The sequence below is a fragment of the Hylobates moloch genome, unplaced genomic scaffold (genome assembly GCF_009828535.3).
Source record: "Hylobates moloch isolate HMO894 unplaced genomic scaffold, HMol_V3 SCAFFOLD_4, whole genome shotgun sequence".
NCBI classification, from domain to species: Eukaryota; Metazoa; Chordata; class Mammalia; order Primates; family Hylobatidae; genus Hylobates; species Hylobates moloch.
The window spans coordinates 6,054,868-6,077,994 of NW_026652279.1; the positions used below are offsets into that span (position 1 = coordinate 6,054,868).

The window sequence follows — 23,127 nt, forward strand, 5'->3', positions numbered from 1 at the left end:
AATTAGTACCTAGTCAGCCACTGAATTTTAAAAAATATATTAAGTAAATAATGGTCTAGATATTGTGCAGATTTGGAAAAGGATCCAAAATTTGATTTGTTGTGAATAACAAAAGTTTAGGGAAAACACTAGTCTGGAACAAAGTAGACGTGTAAGAAAAAAGTGCTGAGTTTTTGTGTGTGTGTGTTTTTTTTTTTTTAACGCAGTCTTTATTTCTCAGGTCCTGCTCTTGGATGTTTTCTTAAGGAGTTATAATCCTTGTGAAAGACACATGATGCCAGTTGACACCTCACGAGTTGTGTTTGGTGGCCTGGAAATGGAGTATGACAGTTTGGATTAATTGGGAGCTGTATAATGGCAAGCTGCAGTCATTTTTCAACCTGGACATAAAAATAAACAATAAATAATTTTGTAAAGGGACAGCTTAATGAATGACCTAAGTTTTTAAACTGAGCTTTTGATACATGCATTGTTACTTACTGTGACTGGCCAAAGACTGTGTGCATGTTTACCTATGTTTTACATTTTATAGCCATGTATAACCTTCATTATTGAAAGTCCTTGCTTTAAATGGGCGTCATTATGGGATGTTTGTGGAATGGAGCTGTCAGAAGGCATGAAGTCATGCATTCCTTGAAGCATGCATTGGTATTTCTCATAAGGCCCATCCATGCAGACAGAGTGCACACTCTGTTTAACCTTAACTGAGTCTATCTCAAAGTGTGAGTGAGTTTAATTTAAAGAAAAATCTGTGAGTTTTACTTAGAAAATCTGCCCAAAATTTCCACCTTTGAATCTGTAAGCTGAATTTGAGACTTAATCTTCATTTTATTCTACTTGCAGTTCTTCCTGAGTGTCTTCTGAGTTCTGTGAGGAAAATGAGCCAACCTTTTATTTGTAAAATAACTTTAGCTTGAGTGAATGTTCTTTTTGTTTGGTGTGAATTTGCTGATTTTTAAATGAATTCTTAAAGTTGCTCCCCTGAGCTATCTTAGAAGAGGTTGATATCTTCCTGAAATGGCATGTAAAAATATGTATACTAAATCCGTATCACACTGGAGAAGATAACTTACAGTAAAGAGGGTTTGGTTTGTTCTTAAATGATTTCTACCTGCTTTAGAAGTCAGGAGGTGTTACTTGTGAGTACTTTTCTGTCTAAATAAATAAGCCTGTAGCTGGCATCAGCCAAGCTAACAGGGGCCTCTGTCTTATGTGCTGTTGAGTTCCCAGTACTTGGTCCATAGTAGGCTCTGCGCTGCAGGCTTTGCAACTCTTTATCGTTTAATCCACAGCAGTCCTGCAAAGTAGGCTTGGCAGTTGAAGATGCTGCCGAGGATGGAGTGAGCTGGTTGCCCAGGGTCACCCAACTAGTAACTGGCAGAGCAAGGATATGAACCCACATATCCCTGACTCTAAAGTTCTTGCCCTTTTCAGGTAATCTTTTAAAAAGTATTTTTTATTTGATTTGGATTCTATTCAGGCTGAACTCAACCCATACATATCAAGACTGTGCCCAACAGCCCTGAGCCTCTGCTGGGAAGGTGACCATAAACAACCTGAGAGTGACTGGAAGCATGCATATTGTACTGAGTATTGGTTGGTGGGTCCAGCCTTACCCTGTTGAGCAGGTGTTTGCTAATGGTCTTTTGTAGAGCATGCTCATCTGGAAACTGTGTAAGTTGATTCTTTTTAGCCAAGCTATAAAGACAGCCCCAGTTGGCACTTTCTGTCACAGTTCACTCTTCAAACTGATGCAGGATTTTTCTTCTTGGTCACTCTGCAAGCCAGGGATGCCTGGCCAGCGATATGCCCTGCTTGGGCCTCCCTCGGCCACGCTGGGTGTGTCACAGCTTGCCTGTGTTAAGGTTGTACCTGCGTTTGGCGGTTCCTGAGCTCTTGTATTGCACCCAAGAAGAATGAGGATACGTGGAACATTGGAGGATGAGAAGAGTGGAGAAGAATTTTATTGAGCAATGAAAATGGCTTTCAAGCAGAGAGAGGATTCAGGGAGAGGGGAATATTTTCCCCATGTGGCTGGGTCTGGGGCCCTTTATGGACTCAGAATGGGGAGTGCCTGCTGATTGGTTTGTGAGTATGCAAAAAAGTTTAAAGGGAAGGCACAACTCAAAGGTGGGCATGACAGTGTAGAAAAACCAATTTGGAAAGGGTAGGTATATATAAAAATAGGTGAAGGGTGGGGACCAATTAGAAGAAAGCATCCCAAACGGTAAGACAAATTCTTAATCCAGTCCTAGGATTTAACTTGTAGCTTGGTTTTCAGGCTTTAAACCGTCTTCGACTTGGAGGTGGGGTTTCGTCGGAGACCCCCCCATCTTTTTAGGCATTTGTCTGCCTCTATCAAAACCATCTTGGATGCTTTAAGACCCTCCAAGCAGAGAATTGCTACACTGGCTGACACACCCATAGCTGATTTTTAGCTTAGCAACTTCCAAAATGGAAAGATGAAATCGAAAACAATCTGGATTTCCCTTAAACATATTCTCGATCCCACCCTGAATATACCAAAAAACTGTCATCGATGACAAATGTTCAGCCTATGCAGACTTGTACACTAACAACCTGATTTTGCCGAGCACTTGGGGAAGATGGGCTTCTTACTGATCTGTGCCCCAGCCCTCACCTTTATGCCTGCCCCTCCATCATGTATTATGACTTGCTAATAATGCCATTTCAGAGCAGGCAAGTTGCCTTGTGCTTTCACCCAGGTGCTGGAGTCAGCCTGCCTGGGATTGCAGCCATCTTTGCCTCTTAAGTAACCATGTGATGTTTGACGACTGACTTGAGTCCTTTAAAGCCTTGACTTCCTCATCTGGAAAGTGAGGTTAATAATAGTATCTACTTTGTTAGAAAGATGGTCAGGATTGAATGAGATAATCCATGTAAATCCCGTAGCATAGTGCCTGGCATGTGGTTTGTACACAATACACAATAGCAGCTGTTGTTGATGTTGTTGTTCTTGAAGGTGAGATTTCTCATCAGCCAGTTGTTTGGATTATAAAAGATTAGTAGGCCGGGCGCTGTGGCTCACGCTTGTAATCCCAGCACTTTGGGAGGCCGAGGCGGGCGGATCACGAGGTCAGGAGATCGAGACCACGGTGAAACCCCGTCTCTACTAAAAATACAGAAAATTAGCCGGGCGTGGTGGCGGGCGCCTGTAGTCCCAGCTACTCGGAGAGGCTGAGGCAGGAGAATGGCGTGAACCCGGGAGGCGGAGCTTGCAGTGAGCCGAGATGGCGCCACTGCACTCCAGCCTGGGCCACAGAGCGAGACTCCGTCTCAAAAAAAAAAAAAAAAAGATTAGTAAAAGGTTTAATAAGATATAAGAAAAGAGCCCTGAATAAAGAGTATGGGAAGGGTTGCAGCTTGTGAGTTACCATGAGATGGTGGAAGGAGGTTATCTGAAATTCGATGAAAAATTGTAGCATCATATGTGTTTGGGTGTGGTTAATAACACACATGGTGGTGAACTGAGGTAGATGGTAGAAGTTTGAGGGGTGTGCATTTTGAATCTTCCCACATGGCTCATTTCAGCCAGTTACAGTTTTCTGTGTTCACCTAGTATTTCTTACAGACAAAAATCATGAAAAAGTGAATGCAAAATTTCTGTATGTTCAAATTGTTTCTTAGTATATCGGTGGCTTTGGAATGCATTTGCATTCTCAAAACAAGCTTTATAGCAGAACTGAAGATATTTAATTCAGGTTCTGTGGGGGTTTCTTAGTAGTTAGCCACTTGCATGATACCCGTTGAGAATGGGACAAATTGATACTATGCTCAGGAATGATAGTATGCCTTGCTTTATTTTGGCATGTGTAAAACTGAAACCAGAACACCAAATTTTTCTTCTTTAGAAGTATGTATTTGATAACCGAGTAAACGATATTCATTATAGAAAAACAATACACAATTGTTTTTAAAAATAGAGCTATAATCCCGGGAATAACCACTTTTTAAAAAGCTTGACATATATCCTTCTAGATTATTTTCAAGTATGAATGTTAGCATTTGGAGTTACAATTTGTTTTGATTGCTTTTTAGATTTGTGCCCTAATGTTGACACTTGCTCATTATAAATTATTTTTAGTTGTTTTCAAAGCAATATTTATGATATAAAAAGATCTAATTATTTGCTTTGAACTCCATTTTGTTGTGTACCTGGGTGTTAATACTTATAATTTAAAAAAAATCTCAGCATGAATTCAGAATTATAAGCTTAGTATTCTTGGTTGCGTTCTATTTTGGAAGACCTATAGAGAGCTGTCCACCCTCCTACACCACTACTAATATCCTGTCCTTGCCATGTGACATATGGAAGCCACAAGGGGAAAGAGCCCCATGAAGCTCTGTCTCCTCTCTTCTCCCCAGCACAACACACACATACACACTTAGGCATGTTTGTCTTTCTTTGTCTCTGCTCTTTTCTTGTGTCTATACTTGTCTGTCAGTCGGCCTGTCTCTCCCTTGCTGGAGCCATTCATCATGCCCTCCTCATTCAGGGACAGAGTATGCTTTCTCTGGGCTGGTGCCAGATCCTGGAGAGAGGAGTGCTTTGAAAACTCAACTTGGACTCCTCAGCAGACCACATTGCAGTTGTGCTCAGCATCTGGCCATCACTTTGTCCACTTAAGATAGGGTCCCTAACCCCACCTATAATTTGCCGACTTCTCTTCTGATCTGGGAACACTTTTTTTTTTTTTTTTTTGAGACGGAGTCTCACTCTGTCACCCAGGCTGGAGTGCAGTGGCGCCATCTCGGCTTACTGCAAGCTCCGCCTCCCGGGTTCACGCCATTCTCCTGCCTCAGCCTCTCCGAGTAGCTGGGACTACAGGCGCCCGCCACCACGTCCGGCTAATTTTTTGTATTTTTAGTAGAGACGGGGTTTCACCGTGGTCTCGATCTCTTGACCTCGTGATCCGCCTGCCTCGGCCTCCCAAAGTGCTGGGATTACAAGCGTGAGCCACCGCGCCCGGCCTGAACAAACACTTTTTAAGAGCTAGATGCCCAGTTTAAAATCTTATGAAAAATAAGAACTCACAGTGAAAGGATAAGGGGAGTCCAACTCAACTGCAATTAAATTTGGTTTTTCCTTCTTGCTTTCTTGTGGTGGGGAAAGCCAGATGCTGTCCTTTTCACAGAGTAAGTTACCAGTCCGTGATGTTAAGGAACAGCTTAATTCAGTAGCGTGACAAGAATTTGAGCTGGAGCTTTTCAGCCAGAATCTCAGTTACTTACACACACTACACACACACAATCTGTTTCAAATTTTAGTGAATGAAAAATTCACATGATAGATTGTCATTCTTAGTTTTTAAATAGTTTTTATTGTTATTGAAGTAGAAAATAGACTTTTTTGGAAATATTATCGATACGTCGGCAGACTTTTAAGAAGCTTTGAACCTTGATTTTCTAGTGGAATCTCATATCAAGAGTTAATAGGCAAGAAAAGAAGATTTTAACCAAAGAAAACAGGGGGAGGGTGGACAATGATGGGAACAGAAAATTGAAAGGACAAGCTTAAAGTTACAGTCAGTTCTGCTATAACACAACATGCATTCCTAAAAAATTACTGCACAATGCAAAATTACGCAACAAAAACCACATGAGGCTTATTGGGAAAACGGGGTTATGGCACAACACTCAAAGACCTCATCAGTGACACACACAGAAAAACATAGGAACCTAATGAAAAGGGTAGCACAGTCTTACAAATGTTAAGTGGTCAAAAAATACATAAATACTAGAATAAACATGCTAGTTACCTTGAAAAGACCTGGCATTTGCTTGTGGAAGGCGTGGGAAAGGTTGCAGCTTGACTGTGAAGTGATGGAAGGAGGTTATCTGAAATTGGATGAAAAATTGTAGCATCAGCTGTGTTTGGGTGTGGTTAATAACACCCATGGTGGTGAACTGAGGTAGATGGTGGAGGTTTGAGGGGGTGTGCATTTTGTGTTTTCCCACGTGGCTCATTTCAGCCAGGTATAGTTTTCTGTGTTCTCCTGGTATTTCTTACAGACAAAAATCATGAAAAAGCGAATGCAAAATTTCAGTATGTTCAAATTGTTTCTTAGTATATCGGTGGCTTTGGAATGCATTTGCATTCTCAAAACAGGCTTCATAGCAGAACTGAGGGTATTTAATTCGATTGAGAATTTTATCTAATCATTTGATCTTCAAAGAAAATACATCGCACATTTGCTCTGAGACAACTGCTTGAGAATTCTGATACCTAGAGTGTACTTCTTAAAAGTCAAAGTTCTAGTTGAGGGTTTTCTCTGTCTTCTTCATATCGCAGACATGCTATTCCTTTAGTGCACTGTTTCAGGGGGTACACAAGGTAATTTTTGTAGATAAACATGGATGAATATTTTAATGTTTAGTTTATATAATAAGCTTATTGAATTTACTGTTTCATAGATACTATTGTTTTGGAAAAAACCTATCTCAGCTGAGGGTGGAGGTGCCCTGCTTCACCCTGGAGCCCATCTGGAAATGGATTGGGGGGTGGTTTCAGGTTGTCTTTGGCAGACGGGCACTACTGGTGAAGAAGCAGTAGGAGACTAGGAATGCTAACCATCCTGAAATCCTGTATGAAGAATTGTCCTGTCCAAAATACCAATGATGTCCCCATGAGAGACTGGCTAGTATTAGAATAAGGAGGAGGAGATGATAGAATTGATGATGTAAATTAAAATGTTGAGTTTTAAAAAATAGTGTTTTATGTAGCTTTGGTAAGAACGATGAAAATAGTTTGCAGTTGATGAAAATTTGGAAAACGATAATTCAAGACAAGTAGTAGTGGTGAGCTTCATTTGACAAACCCTTTAGTGCCATGCAGCAGGCAGTATTCTCAGTGCCATGCACATGATAACTTACTCAGCTGTGGTTAATGGTTCTTGAGGCATTAGCCTGGTCTACTGTAGTGTCTCAACCGTGGCTGCACAGTAGAATCAGACAGGGAGACTTGTCAAAAATCTGGATGCCTTGGTCTACTGTAGTGTCTCAACCGTGGCTGCACAATAGAATCAGACAGGGAATCTTGTCAAAAATCTGGATGCCTAGTCCACACCCCAAACAAATTAAGTCAGTCTCTGAGGGAGGGACCTATGCATTAGTGTTTTTAAAGCTCCTTATGTTATTCCAGTGGGTAGCCAAGGTTGACAGCCACTGGTCTAGGGCCTTCCAAAATCACTCCTTTTCACAAGAAAAGCTTTACCAGTCATGCAGAAGTTAATTGAAGACCTCTGTCCCATACCTTACAGAGAAAGACAATGGAGACATGGCCCACAGAAGCTGTATTGTCTAAGGCAGGTGACAAAACTGCAAACACATGTTTGCAATCCTGGCTGACAAGTGCTGATGCTTAAAAGTATGTTCAGAGTGTTTGGGATCATAAAAGAGAGAAAAACTAAATTTAAAAACATCTTCAGATGCCAAATTTGGATAACTATTAAACTGAATTTATTTTAGTTTCTTCTTCCTTTATACACAGCTTTCATTTTGGGGTGAACAAAAAGCAAAAGGCACTTATAATATAAATCACTATCAATTTAACCTTCCTAACTTGATTGTAGCCTTTGTATAGTTGAATTGGAGAATAGAAATTTGAATTTTGTCTGTAGATAGCTAGGATAATAATTTTGTCCTGGTGTGGAACACACTCTTAAGTACTTCATAAGCCATCATTGCAGTAATGCCCTGCCAGGAATAAGTCACCACAGTTTTACCAAGAAGCTCAGGATTGCTATAAGAAGATCTTTGGAAATAAACCATTGAAGTCTTACTTGTGGTCATTGATCATCATGTGCCTAATGTTTTAAATACTCCTATAGCTCCTGTATTGTGATAAGTCAATGTTGGATCGCGTGCATTTTAAAACTTAGAGTTAAGAAAATGTGTAATTTTAAATTAATTAATTAAAGGCAGCCACTAAGGTACTCAAGCAGATAAAGTTACCAAATAATTTACTTGTTTCCGATGGTAACATTCTTCAACAGCTCTTGATTTATATTAGTATGGATTACCTTACTCTAAGAAAACCTGATTCTCCAGTGGATAGATTTATTTTCAGCTACACCTTTGTAGTCTATACTTAACCATGAATTACTTCCTGGTTTAAAAAACAGGCGTAGCTATTTGTGGTATTTTTGTCTTGCGCCTTTGGCATCTTAGTGGTGTGAACCGGAGCTATGCCATCTGTAGTCAAGTGAGATTATTAAAAAGGGGGGGGGTGGGAAGTGAAATGATTCACTGGAAAATTTCAGCACAGATTCTTAGGGAATGATAAGATAACCCTAGACACATTCTTATTTGGTGTCATATGCTGGTGGGTAGTGACAGGGAAAAAAATGAAGGTACAACTTGTTTTTTTAAGATTTTGCTATTTTGCAAATCAGAGAGGTGCTGTGTTAGAAAAGAAGAAAGAATTGCTTGCAGTGTCATTTAGCAGAGCTCTGCAGATGAATGAATGATTTTCCTCTCTCTTAATGCAAGTTGGAGCCAGTGAGGTTCATTTTTAGCACGCAAAACCTAAAAGGCAGTATTCTCATGTTTACGATGGTTGTCTAATTTCCTGATGGGTGTATGTGATAAAACTCTTTATGCTGAGATACTTCCGAAACAGAAGCACCTAGAGTGTTAAGTAAGTCTGTGGGGCCTACATGAGCCATTTCTGAAGGCTGCTGAGTTTAACATATCTTCACTTAATGATACGTGTTTTAACCTGAATATGTTGATTTCGGGGAATTCTTCCAGAATTACATTTGAGATTTGCCTAAAACATGATGTCTTTTTTTTCTTTGTTTTCCTTTTCAGAAAGAAGACATAGCTCATCCAGCAAGCCGCCTTTGGCCGTTCCTCCCACCTCAGTATTTTCCTTCTTCCCTTCTCTGTCCAAAAGCAAAGGAGGCAGTGCAAGTGGAAGCAACCGTTCTTCCAGTGGAGGTGTTCTTAGTGCATCCTCATCAAGTTCCAAGTTGTTGAAATCACCCAAAGACAAACTGCAGCTCAGGGGGAACACCAGGCCAATGCATCCCATTCAGCAAAGTAGAGTTCCCCATGGTAGAATGTGAGTATGGCCAGGAGGGTTTTTAAAGCTTACCTGCTGGAAATGGAACTGTGTACACCAGTGGCATGTGAGAGTGCCTGTGAATAATATAAAAGAGAGCCTACTTGGGGAAGAATTCAAATGTATGTTACGTTGTTTCTTGATGTTTCCCTATCATGTCATAGGAAACTTTTCAGAGTAGTAATAGCAATGATAATAAGGTTACTAATATTTATTGATCCATTCTTGTGTGCTAGCTACTGAAACCTAACTCTATGTGTGTACTATGTCACTTACCACAGCAACCCTATGGAATAGGTACTGTTACTATCCTCGTTTTCCAGATGAGGAGAAGGAAGCTTCGTGAGGTGGGGGAGTTTTGTCCAAGAAGGCCTCAAGTCACATAGGCCTGGATTTGTGTCCCATTTCTGTCACTTCTTAGCTGTAGGGGTTTGGGCAAGGCACCATTTCTCTCTAAGAATAACAGCCACTATGCTGGGTTATTGAGAATATTTTAGTTAATATATGCCTAGCACCTGCCATAGTGTCTGGCCATAGGAGACGGTTAACAAATGGATACTGGCACTCCTGCTACTGCTGCTGTGGATAATAGTAATGATAAAAAGATGCAGAGATCCCCAGATGCTGCTGCAGAATTTTTGGGGGTCTGCAGAGCAAATAGGGAAGCAGTGCTTCCTCCCTTCAGCCTTAGGTTCACATCACAGCAGTGATGAGGGAAGACTGAAGGAAGTTCACACCTGCCAGGCATGGCTTTGGCAAGTTTCCATGGTCACTCAGTAGATTCACAGGTTTCTTGAGGTCCAGTGAGGGAGCAGCCATGTACTCCAATAGAAACATACTTCGCCTTGTCATGGCATCCCTCAGCCTGGTGGCGGATGGCTTTTCTCGGGCCAGCCTGCTTTTGGAGGGTATAGCACACATCGTAGGTCCAAGATCTGGTAACCTGGTTAATCTCAGGGTGGGATCCAGCACCTGCTGCTGCATAAGGACCTTGCCAGCTGGGAGAGGATGTGACATCTTGCAGTCTCTCTACTGCTGTCAGGCTATTCCAGGTACAGCTGTTTGGGGCTGTTTGTCCTGGTTGCTAAGCCCCCAGCCCCTGTTCTTCTGTCAGAAGTACAGTACAGCAAGCATGGTTTTTGTTCTGGGAGCTGTCTGAAAGCCAAAAACGGTGCCAGTGTAGTGTGTAAGTCACTGGCCAGCTTCACAGCTGTTAGAGCACTGACTCCACTGAACAAAGTTTATACAACCTCATTTATTCAAATATTTGCGTAGAGCTAGGCCTTTAGATAGGAACCAGGCCAGTTGTTAGCTTCTTACCAGTATTTTCAGTTTTACCAACCAAAATGATAGTGTCAGTAAGATTCCAAGATTCATTTCTTTGTTAGTGGCACAGGTATTCCCTAAGCTCCTGTCATAGAAACATTTTTCAAGGACTGGAGAATTACCACTTTAGTGACACAACATGTATTTATTAAATACTAGTCTCCCTTATTGACAGAAGCAAAGAACCTCTTCTTGGAGATATGTTATTAAGCATATTTGAGTTCTCATAAGTCTTTAGTGACATTTATTCTGAAATATTTGCTCACTCAGAAGTTTACTTTGTTTTGATGAATCCTTTCTTACAAATGGCAGTCCTCAAAAGATGTTCTCCAAGGGTTCTGCAAATAGTCTTTGGTTCTTTGAGACCTTCTCATGTTTTGCTTCTTACAGAAATTGCATTGCATTGGGTATCAGGTCTAAGTTTCCCATTGGTTCATGTGTAAAATTTTTTGAAATGATGAAAGACCAGGCAAATTTGATGGTCCACTGAGGGTTTTGCCTCACCAGAAGGGCTTATGGACTTAATAAGTATGAACCTTACTAACAAAATTCATAAGGAGCCTTCCAAGAGGCTGGCCCTGTTCAGCACTTGGGTAGGCCCAGGCTCTACCTTCATCCCTCTGGCTCACCATTCACCTGGGAGCTGCTGGGGCACTCAGGTACTGGTTTTCTCACTTCCTCCTATGACAGCATGACACCCTCTGTGAAAGTGGAAAAGATTCATCCGAAAATGGATGGCACACTACTGAAATCTGCGGTGGGGCCAACCTGTCCTGCTACTGTGAGTTCCTTAGTCAAGCCTGGCCTTAACTGCCCCTCAATACCAAAGCCAACCTTGCCTTCACCTGGACAGATTCTGAATGGCAAAGGGCTTCCTGCACCGCCCGGTCTGGAAAAGAAACCTGAAGACAATTCCAATAATAGGAAATTTTTAAATAAGAGATTATCAGGTAACTTGAAATTTTCTTTCTTCATAATGCTTCTCTATATATTAAATGGGCATTCATGGGGAGCAAATCAACTGCAATCTAGAATTCCTATTTTTAAAACTGGTCAACTTCAGCTTTAGGAGGAAGTTCCTTAGTTAATACGTTTGTTCTCTTCATTCTTGGTTTTTAAAGAGCATGAGAGAGAGTGTGTGTGTGTGTGTGTGTGTGTGTGTGTGTGTTTGTGTGTGTAGGTCATGTAAAAGTAGCTTTGTAGTGGTGTATTTCTGAAGGAAGTAATACAGACTTAATATCTTTTCTGTCATCTGATGGCAGTAGTCACCCCGTGTTAGTAATGTTGCTGCTTTGTTGCAGCGCTCACACGTTGTATATTTTTTATTTTAATGATAATGTGGATTTTATTCCAGGTATAATTTATCTAACTGTTGATTTCTTCTATTTTCTTACTTACAAAATACATGGAGGAGAGTTTGTCAGGCCTCATGTAATGCCTGTGTTCTTTTGACAGAAAGAGAGTTTGATCCTGACATCCACTGTGGGGTTATTGATCTCGACACCAAGAAGCCCTGCACCCGGTCTTTGACATGCAAGGTAGGTGGACTCCTGAAAGTCAAGCCGACTATCCTGATAAACATGGGTGACTGGGATGTACCACACTGCTCCCAAAGTCTCTCTAACCCAGAGAAGATGCTTTGTGGATTGTTCTGAATTGTGTAGGTGAAGGAATAACTTGGTTCTGTTGAAGAAAGCCTCAGATTGACAAAATGTGAAGCGTGTTGTTACAATCTTGACAGAGGTTTTGTTTCTAATAAGCAGTGTTGTATCCACAGGAATAGTGTTCTCTCCCAGTCAGTCTGTTATTTTTAAAAACTTTTCATATTTCCATATAGGCTACCCTTGACTGTGCTTTAAATTATACTGACTTAAAGCAAGTCCGGAAATTTCCTTTGCGTGTTGTATGAACATTTAAAAAATGTGTCACCCATGGTCTTAAATTTTAAAGAACCACTTTTTAAAAAATCTGTGACTTTGAGATAGCCCTGTTTTCTAGTTTAAAAAAAAAATACTGCAAGCCAGGCATGCCTGTAAGTCCCAGCTAGTGGGGAGGCTGAGGCAGAAGGATTGCTTGAGTCTAGGAGTTCAAGTCCAGCCTGGACAACATTACGAGACCCATCTCTTTTAAGAGAAACAAAAAACTAGATAAAATATATTAATAATTTATATACAAGCTAAGAAAATGCAGTGGTCTTCCTTTTTGCTCTGGGGTCTTCCTTACTTCTTTTAAAATGCCAGTATGCTAATAAGGTATATTTGCTGAAAAGTAAGGGTTATTGGTGTGGGGTGGCTTCAGGTCATCAGTGAACACCTCTCCATAAATGAGCTTGTGTGTTGATGTGCATTTCTCTGGAGGGTGTCCCCAGCTACCCCCCAGAAAGGTTCAAGAAGCATTCAGAGTCACTGCTTTGAAGCATGTAATTTTAAAACCTTAGAGGGAGAGGGAGGGGGTCAAAATGATAAAAGTTAGCATTTTCTTCTAAAAATTAATAAAATTGTTAGTGTTTTATTTTAAATTTTATTAAAGTGTATTTGAATAAAGGACTTCAGGCCCTGCCCCATGCCCCAGCCGGTGGAGGCATGTTACAGTCTTGTGGAGTGGGAAAATTTTAAGTGGTTCTTACTTTAGTTTAAGCTTCTAATTTAATTTTAGTGTATAGATTTTGTCTTACAACAGTGGTTCAGAACCTTTTTGGGGAAAAGGATTGGTCAAGAGTACCTCTAAATATCTCATTTAAAAAAAAAAAAAACCACGGTCCATCTTCCGAGAATAAAATAGTGCATACACATACACATTCTGAATTTTCCTATCTTGAATTAATGGACACCCCCACCCCAAGCCCATCCTTGGATTTCTAGATTAAATACTCTCATAAAACAAACTGCTTTTTTTTTTAATAGGGTACTAATTGGACACACAGTGTTGTAGTGACGGTGGTGTATGAAGATAGCCACCTGAGTTCTGTAGAATTACGTCAGTTTCAGCTGTCCCCAAGAGAATGTGTGAAAGCATGCCTCAGCCCTGTCCACATCATGATCACAACTTGCCATTCTCCTTCTGCCCACCTGACTCTCAGTAACATGGATTTCTCAGTAATACAGTACCTGTGGGCAATGAGGTTTGCTTTTTTCAAACCCAAGATGTTCTTTTTCAGTGGTTTACAAGGCGTGGCAGGGAACCACACCTTTAAGTGTGCAAGACAGTATTGTTGACTATGATAGACTATTATACAGCGGATGTCTAGAACTTGTTCATCTTGCTATAACTGAAACTTTATGCTCATTGATGAGTAACTCCTTATTTCCCTCTCCCTTCAGCCGCTGGCAGCCACGACTCTAGTCTTTGATTCTGTGAGTTTGATTATAGATCTCGTATAAGTGGAATCATGCAGTGTTTAATCGTTCTGTGACTGGGTTATTTATCTTAGTATAATGTCCTCAAGCTTACCTCATACTTGTTGTAGCATATTGCAGAATTTCCTTCTTTTTAAGGGCTGAATAGTATTCCAATGTATGTATATACTACGTCATCTTCATCCAGTCACCTGTTGACAGACATTTATATTGTTTCTACATCTTGTCTATTGTAAATAATACTTCAGTGAACATAGGAGTTCTAATAGCTCTTTGAGATTCTGATTTCAGTTATTTTGGATAACTACCCAGAAGTGAGGTTGCCAGAAGTTTTTTTTCAACTCAAAATCTTCAAGGAGCTTGACTAGCATTCTTCCTGTGCCTTTATTGCTAGGTAGACTGACTTTGAAAGGGTCTGCATTTTTCTCCCATCTTCCTTTTCAAATGATATGTGCTCCCCTTGTCCTTCTTTAAGGGTGTCATTACTCTCCGTGGCATTGGGCTAAGCCTGCCATTGCATTAAAAAGTCTTGAGACCCAGCTTGTCATGAGATCAGCATAGAACTGGCAGAAAATGCAGCATCCACAAGGCCTGCCCTTTTACAGGATGCCTTGACTTTTTTTCATTGTTTTGTCGGTTCTTTTCCTTTTCCTTGCCTTCACTTTGGTCTGAATCTGTTAAGCTCGGTAGGGCTAAACATGCCTGCTTGTCCCTACCCTGAGTGTTTCCCAAGTTGCTGCCAGGTCTCTTCTGTCTTAGACTTAGAACGTTATCTCTTCTCTTCACCGTCAGGGGATTTGCTGCTGTTCGTTCCCATTACTCATTCTCTGTTGTCTGTCTGCCACCCTCACTGCCCCTCCTCACTTCTTCATCTGTCTAATATCCCGTCGAATGTCCTCTGTGCCTTCCATGCAGAGAGATTTGTGACTCCTGTAGCCTTTGTCCATTGTAGAACTTTTTATTACATACATCTGTGAGCACAGGCCTCACTTGTTCTAGGTCCCAGGGAATAAAGGGTTTAGCACAATAACCACCTGTTCCGTATGCTTGTGGCGCTTACAGTCTAATGAAAGAGATGGAGGTTATTAATCACCAAAATAAGTGTAAAACTACCACTGATGAGTTATAAAAAGATGAGAGGACTACATTATGAAAGCCTGCAAAAATGAAGTTTTTCCAGGGAAGGCTTTCTTGCCATAGGAACATGGGGCTGAAATCAATATGATGATTTTATCTGGGCTGAGAGGGATGGGAGAGGTAGGAGAGGTGGAGGAAACAATATGTGTGAAGGCTCTGTGACAGGGGCAGAGCAAATTCCTTAGAACCTTAAAGCCAGCCAGGTGGCTGAACAGAAAGAGGGAAGAAGAGGTACGCGGGACCAAAGGAGCAGGGAGCAGTAAGCAAGGGTCTTAGAGTGTGCAGGGCCCTGGAGCCTAGTTATGCAGGCAGTCTTTATCCTGTGAGCCTTGGGCAACCCTTGTCGGATTTCTGTTTGGAATGTTCTTCACAGCTCAGTGGAAACCCTACTTAACGCTTCAAACTGAGCTGGGAAAATGTATCTGCCTGCTTTCTTCATTTGGCTGTACTGTGCTAGGCACCGGGAACATTCAAGCTGGGGAGAGGTTTATACATCTGCTTGGAGAGACAGGCAGGTGGACCAGTAATATTATACGTTCATTCGTTCTTTCCACACACGTTGGAGGGCCATTATTTTCATAAACTCTTTGTTCGAAGCATTTGAGTGTCAGGTACTCTTCTAGATGCTAGTACAACACAAACAAAACAAAGTTCCTGGTCTTCGTTTAGGTTACTTTCTTACGGACATTTTCCATGTTAAAGAAAATCAAGTAAAAATGTAAAAAGCTAAACACATTTATCTGTGCCAGGTTAGATTATTTAGATAGACATAGTTTGCAGTGTGTCTCATAAGGAGGTGGGTTGTGTTATTCAACGGAAAATGGTAGTTAGAAGCATAATTCCCTTTTTAAGTCCCTAAAGTTGTAGCAACTATGCCAATACATTTGTATTATGTGTAGGGGCATGCACACACATATTTACAGTATTTTGTAATATAAAAGAAGGAAACGTGGGTTAATTCATGTATGTTTATGGATATGTGATTAGGGGCCACTGTAGCTCATGTAAACTCATCCACTCCTCAGGATTAGCATCTCCTTGCATTTTTGCAGACTGAGATCTCAGCAGTATGGAATGGTCAGGTTTAACTTGAGTGATTGGACTCAACTGTCAATAAGATTTGCCCAACTCTGACCAGTTCACACTTGTACGTTCAACTTTATCTTCTGTTGGCAATAGTATTAGGCTTATTTGTTTTGTTTTGTTTTAATGCCAGTAACTATGAAATGCGTTTGGACTACAGACACATTTTCTTACAAGATTTGCTTCAACCACAGGTGTGTGTATTGGTTGCCTTAAGACAAACACTGCCATAATTTGACTTTTCTTTTTCCTCTGTGTGTCCATTTCTTAATTCTGAAATTAGACATTGTCTGAAGACCCAAGGGTGTTGTCCATCCCGTTTCCTTGATTTCCATAGCCAGTGTCTATCTATAGGGATTACTTTGTCTCCCTTCCTGTTCATAGCATTTCTTCTTAGCCTCATCTTCTGTCCAGTGCTCCTTGGCTGTGGCAGTCTGTCTGCAGAATGCTTTGGGCCACTTTCTATTTTTACACGGCATTTTCATTGGAATAGAGAGATGCAATTGTGTTTAATTTTTATTCTCTGGAAGTTACTAAAAGAACACTTTCTGATACATGTTTTATGGAATAATTGTTTCTTCCGTTTACATGAACTTTCAAAATTTTAAATGGTCCAAAGAGGGTTTTTCTAATGGAGTTGGTAAGAGGAGCCCCCAAAACCAAATTGCTATTGTGTCACAAAACATGAGTACTTGTCGTATAGCACTAATGGTTGCACTTAGTTACATACCAGGTGTCACCGCTCACATTTCTTTTTTCTTCTGATGGAAATAACATTTCCAGATTCTTCTGCATTTAGAGCCTAGAATGTATGCTTCTAGTCTAGGGAGAAAATAACGGGCTCTTAAGGTTTTTAGCTTATCAAATGCTGAGTAGCCTTTCACTATGCTTATGGTCTAGATTGCTTATTTATTGGGAGTGGTGTTTTGTGATATAAGGCAGACCAAAAATTATTAATGAGATTCCTCAGTTTCTGTATTTTTTTGGTCCGCAGACACATTCCTTAACCCAGCGCAGGGCTGTCCAGGGTAGAAGAAAACGATTTGATGTGTTATTAGCCGAGCACAAAAACAAACCCAGGGAAAAGGAATTGATTCGCCATCCGGACTCTCAGCAACCACCGCAGCCTCTCAGGGACCCACATCCCGCCCCTCCTAGAACGTCACAGGAGCCGCACCAAAACCCTCACGGAGTGATTCCTTCCGAATCAAAGCCTTTTGTAGCTAGTAAACCTAAACCTCACACCCCCAGTCTTCCAAGGTAAGCCAAGCCCTCCAACTCTTTCTCCCACCTTCAGAGATGAGACTTACAGATACTGTAAAATCTCAGTATGGTCATGATGTTGAGAAACTTATCTCAGCCTCGCTGTGGAGATAGTTTTTTAAGGGAGTTTTACTATGAAGAAGAAAAAAAAAAGGTTGAGTTCAGTAAGTTTCAACCAGGGCTCCTCTTGGTTGTAAATGCAAGCAGCAGAATAAAGCTAGAGTTATCTGCTCTATACTTGCTCAACATCAAGTGTCTCAACTCTGTTGAGCAGGCAGAAATTGGGTCCTTCCTGCGGGTTAGTGACAGGAACTCTTCACATGGCTTTGGCAGCAGTTTCCCTTTCATTTGTCTTTATATAGCAGTGGGAATTCTTGCTGGGGACAAGCCATGTAGCCTGAGTTTTTACAGCATCCATTTATCAATGTGTTTTCATTCATTCATTTGGGGCTTTGGCCCAAGCATGTATTAGCATTTTAGTAGCAGAGTAAACAGTGGATCAGAATGTTTTAATGAGAACTTATACACATACCTCAGAGAGAGTGATGGTGGAATATGTGTGTGTTTGTGCTTACATACTGAACCAAGTTGAAGTAAAGACTGTACCTAGCTTCCAGAGGAAGAGAAAGAGAAAGGCATAGAGAAAGAGGGGCTTCAGTGTTGGCTGTTCATTTATTGGCAGCAAGAGCTTCTGCTGAGGAATGTGCCAGTCCTCGGTTGCTATTGCTTACCATTTCGCCCTCACATGTCTGATCTTTAAAATGGTTGCATAAAGGTGGAAGCCCCTCCCTCGTGGAAACCCAGGTGTCTGTTTGAACCTCTCGCAACGTGAGCTTTGTGGTCTCTGTGCAGTATGCTGGAGGAGCCATCAGAGGAGGCTCCTCAGAGTGTGGTCAGGACCTGGCCAGAGATTCCTCCCCAAGTCCTTTCTTTGGTCTTCTTCTCATTCAAGTTTTTGCATCTAGAAAAATGTAAGCTTAATTCCAGAGGCCATTATAGGTGTAGGAAAAATACATTACTGCCCTTGAGTAAGAGGCTGTAGGCTATCCACATAAAGTGGTAATACCACCTTATTCTTGTATCACCTCCTGTCTCTCCTAGGTTATCTTAGAGCACTTTGCAAATTACAGTCAGCCCTCTATATCCATGGGTTTTGCATCCGTGGTTTAAACCAATTGCAGACTGAAACTTTTGGGGAAAGAAAAATTGTGTCGTACTGAACATGTATAGGCTTTTTTTTTCTTGTCTCAGTATTCCCTAAACAATACATTACATAGCATTTACATTGTATTAGGTACTAAAAGTAATTTAGAGATTATTTAAAGTATACGGGAGGATACGCATAGGTTATATGCAAATACTGCACCATTTTATATCAGGCCACTTTGTACATTTGTGGATTTGCAGATTTTGCTGTCCCTGGGAGGTCCTGGACTCACATTCCCCATGGATACCGAGGGATGACTATGTTTCATTTATTGTGTTAGTAAACCAAATCCAGTTGAAATTTGAAGAGGAATCAAAGAATTCTGTTAAATTCCACATGTATTTCCCCTTCTTTGGGGGAGAATAGAAGAGGGATCTGAACCACCCAAATGGCAATAGAAAGGATTCATTCTAAGTTACCTTGATTGTATCTGGCAAACAGCTGAACTTAACATCCTGCAGTTCAGGAGAGAGGTTCCTTTACTCCCAAGCCACCTGGATCAACATCTGTTTTCCCCCAGTGCTAGAGGTGGAACCCAGGCCTCTGCTAGGTTGTTTTGGACACACTGTTGTATCTCAGTTAAGGCGGCTGATTCCCAGGTGTGTGATCTGATCCGTGCTGCGCTTTCTACTCACCAAGGCCTCCAGGCTGCCCTGCTCAGCAAGGTGGGAGTGCCCCCATTGACCCTCCTCCAGTCCATGAATCTCCACACCCTCCCCTGCCTGCCACTGAGCCAGCTTCTCGGTTATCCAGTGAGGAGGGCGAAGGCGATGACAAAGAAGAGTCTGTTGAAAAACTGGACTGTCATTATTCAGGTCATCATCCTCAGCCGGCATCTGTAAGTTCCACGTCCACCCCTGCGTTGACCCTCCCCACACAGCATGGACAGGGCACTGCAGGGGGGTGCGCCAGGGACCTTGGCATGCCCGTATGTGTGGGATGCGGTCAAGGTGTGAGAGAAGCTCAGAACAGGGTGCCCCAGAAGCAGCACACACACTGTGTGGGGGACATCTCATGCTTTTTTCCCTTTCTCTTGCATGACACTCAGGGCTAGGCATTGTCACTCATGCTTCACAGCCTCCGGTACTCAGAGGCAGTTCTGTCTTTCCTGATTAGCTCCTTTCCTGAAGGAGCGAGAACCCCGACTGGGCATGCCATTGTGGGAGTCAGCAAGCACGCGGCTATGTTCTCTCTTGCAGTTTTGCACATTTGGGAGCCGGCAGATTGGAAGAGGCTATTACGTGTTTGACTCCAGGTGGAATCGACTTCGCTGCGCCCTCAACCTCATGGTGGAGAAGCATCTGAATGCACAGCTATGGAAGTGAGTGCCTGTTGTTCTTGGGAGAGGAGCTGAGTTTACACAGTGCTGTGTTGTCTTTTATTTCCTGTGAGACTGATGTTATGAAGATATGCTTATCTAAATGAAGCTGGCCTTTGGCCCTGAGAAGAAGGTGCCTTGTCCTTCATTCATTCATTTAACTCCACAACTACAGATTGTTCTGGGTGCTGGGGTTCAAAGCAGAAGGACTCCCACATGTATGGAGCTCACAGTCTAGTTGGGATTGGGTGAGGGGAGAAAAAAACTACAGTCTACAGAAGAATAAGGAGATGATAGCTTGTCCTAAGTGAGATAATGGAAACCATAACAGTCACCAAGACTTACTGAGAGCCAACTATACACCAAACAACTTAAATATACTTAACAGTCACAATTCGCTGTCAGTGACCATGATTATACCCTCCCCCCACCCCTGGTTTTTCTTTTGTTTTGTTTTGTTTTAATCGATGACAAAACAGATACAGTGTCATGCAGCAAGTTAGTGGTAGGGCCAGGAATTGAACCTAGCGGTAACATGTTTTCAAGTAAAGAGCTGAAAATATACAGGCCAGAGGGATTCAGGGAAAGCCTCTCTGAAGAGGCAGTCCTTAAACTGAGAAGGATGGATGAGAAGTAGCAGTCACTGGGATGGTAGGGAGGACTGGGTTCTGGGCAGAAGGAAGCAGCTGTGTCAAGGTCTTGAGTCAGAAAAGACGGCTTGTTGGAGAGATAGCAGGAAAGTGAGCACAGTGCAAGATGAGGTCCAAGAAACCAGCAGGGGCCAGGTGACCCTGAAATTGCTTCAGTGTTGAAGGTTTTAGGTAGAGGAGCCATGTGCTCCAGTTTGCAATTTAAGACACCTTGTGTGATATTATGTACCTAATGCTTCCCAAACAGGATTTTAAGTGGAAGAAGAGTTCATGGCCAAAAAGGTTTAACTCAGTCTTTCCTGTAAAAAACAAAACAAAACAAAAAAAAACTTTTTTACTGCAGAACTTCTCGGAGCCCTAATGGGCACTGTGCTTTGTAACTCTTGAAGCACGGAATATCATGTATAATGTGGAACATGTCCCAAGCTCTTTTCACCTCGGAACCTTTTTTAGGAGAACATCTTGGAGAACTAGTATTCGGTGGGAGTGACTTTGGTGAATAGTAAGCTTTGCTAAAGTGACTGTCCAGTAATCCCCAGGCCGTCCCAGATCCTCTGTTTCGGCATTGTTTACTAGTGCCTCCTTAAATGGACTCTGCCAGTACATTCATTTACCTCCCTGCCTTGGTTTCCTAATAAAGTCAGATGCTGGTCGGAGGCCTTGGATTGTCTGCAACCCAAAGAACCATCTCCATGATCATTAGCAGGACTTACATCTGTTTCCTTAGAACACCAGATCCAGAGCACTGTTACTCTGCTTTTCTTTTTCATATTTCTTTCTGGTTCTTGCTGGATAAGAGGTTCTTCTTTATGAAGGAACATTGTCCCTGGCTAGACACAGAATCAGGGGACTGGTTTTGGGGGTTCTGCAGGGGTTTTTCCACACCAGAACTCCCTAAGATACATGAAATCTCAACTTCATATTTCTTCAGACTACCCATTGGGACTTGGAAAGCATGCTGAGCTCATGAAACTATGGGTTTAATGTACTCCTAAGAGTTTAGAATGGATTTCTTAATGTTTTATCCACATTATGTTATGTGGCTCATGGCCAACAGTTTGGGCAAAGATAGTTTCAGTTCCTAGTGGCTTGTATGGTGAGACTTTCCTCTTGATGTTGTGAACTTTTTAGAAAGCAGGATCATAAGGTTGACTCCGCTATCTACTCTCCGTTCTGTCTCAAGGCTGCCTACTTGCTTCCGGGGAGAAGGAAACCAACCCTTTCCATTAGCATGACCATTGGTTTTTAAAAAGTCTGCAGCAACAAGGGACATGTTGCTTAGTAATGAGCTGGCACGTAGGCTTGGGCCAGATGGGAACTTGGTGTTGCCCCCCAACATAGGAGTTTTGGCGGCCTTTTCAGGCAGCCCCTGAGATTTGCTCTGGGGAGCTCAGCACTTCTCATCCAGAGAACTGTTCTCACCTGGCATCTTTGAAGCCCTCAAGGAAACTTTCAGAGTGATCCAGGTCCCACCCTACTGGCTCAGCCCAAAATCCTTCCTTACGGGGTTATTGTGGTAAAATTGAAGGTAAGTGAAGTGGGAATTGAGTATGAAATGAGTAAACTTCAGTTTGTGGAGTCTCTGGCCAGTGGTGAAATTAGACCAGCACTTTTCTCTGCAGCACGGCCATAACCCGAAAGGCCACTGCCCACCTCCTATGATTTCTGTGAACTGCTTGTCCTCTGTTGATTTGGGACCAGTATCCCATATTCCCTAAGAAGGGGCTGGAATGGTTTTCAAAGATTTTTGTTGGTGTTGTTTGTTTTGTTTTGTTTTGTTTTTGTTTTTTACTTTTTGAAATGGTAATACAATCACTGTGCTTAAAAAAGGAAAAACGAGGCTGAGGCAGGAGAATGGCGTGAACCCGGGAGGCAGAGCTTGCAGTGAGCCGAGATCGCGCCACTGCACTCCAGCCTGGGCGACAGAGCGAAACTCCGTCTGAAAAAGGAAAAACGAGTATAAAGAGGCGTACATTGAAAACCCTGAGTCCTCCTGTGTAAACATGCTTGTTTTCCATCCAGCCCCCACAGACATTTTTACTATTTTTTTATGTATCTCTACATAGTTTATTTATGCAAACACAAGTCTGTATGAGTACATATTGTTACTTTGCCTCTTTATACACAAAAGAGTAATTAACTACTTAAATGAGCTTTTCTAAGAGGAACTTGTAATTGCCTCCCGGAGACATCCACATCCTTCCCTGCTCTAGAAGGCTTTTCCTTTCCTTGAGATTGATTTGGTTCCAGGCAGCCTGGTCTTTAGGCCCTGGCTTCCTGAGCCACCTGGTGGTCATGAGAAGCCACTGCTCCCAGTGAGCAGTAGGGCCTGGACTTCATTTAGAGCAGGGATTCTGAATGCTCCAGAATCACCCAGGGGCCTTGTTGCCATACAGCTTCTGATGCATCATTCTAGGGTGGGGCCCAGGAACTCAGTTTTCCTAACGAACCTCTCAGGTAATTAATGACAGTGTGGGCCACCCTCCTCTATGAGTAGTGCGGAGAGAGAGCCTAGCCTCTCAATCTTGGCTCCACATTAGAATCCCCTGGAGAGATTTAGAAATGACTGATGTGGGTCCCCACTCCCTGCAGAGACTCTGGTGTAATCATTATGGATGTGGCTTAAGCTCCACAGGTGACCGTAATGTGCAACAGTTGGACTTGACAAGCACTAACATCAGGCCAGAGCTGTACCCTTGAAT

At 42.1% G+C, this 23,127-nt stretch overlaps 1 protein-coding gene across 10 annotated transcripts in view; it reads left to right on the forward strand.

Annotated features, from left to right (window-relative positions):
- The window catches only part of ATXN7 (ataxin 7), a 140,264-nt gene that overhangs the window by 107,869 nt on the left and 9,268 nt on the right, over positions 1-23,127 (forward strand). For all 10 annotated transcript variants that reach the window (XM_058437128.1, XM_032149427.2, XM_032149419.2 and 7 more), the window contains 6 exons: positions 8,833-9,085; positions 11,102-11,361; positions 11,867-11,949; positions 16,982-17,247; positions 19,097-19,295; positions 19,657-19,778. In XM_058437128.1, coding sequence (XP_058293111.1) covers positions 8,833-9,085; positions 11,102-11,361; positions 11,867-11,949; positions 16,982-17,247; positions 19,097-19,295; positions 19,657-19,778 — 1,183 coding nt within the window. The remainder of the gene's footprint in view (positions 1-8,832; positions 9,086-11,101; positions 11,362-11,866; positions 11,950-16,981; positions 17,248-19,096; positions 19,296-19,656; positions 19,779-23,127) is intronic.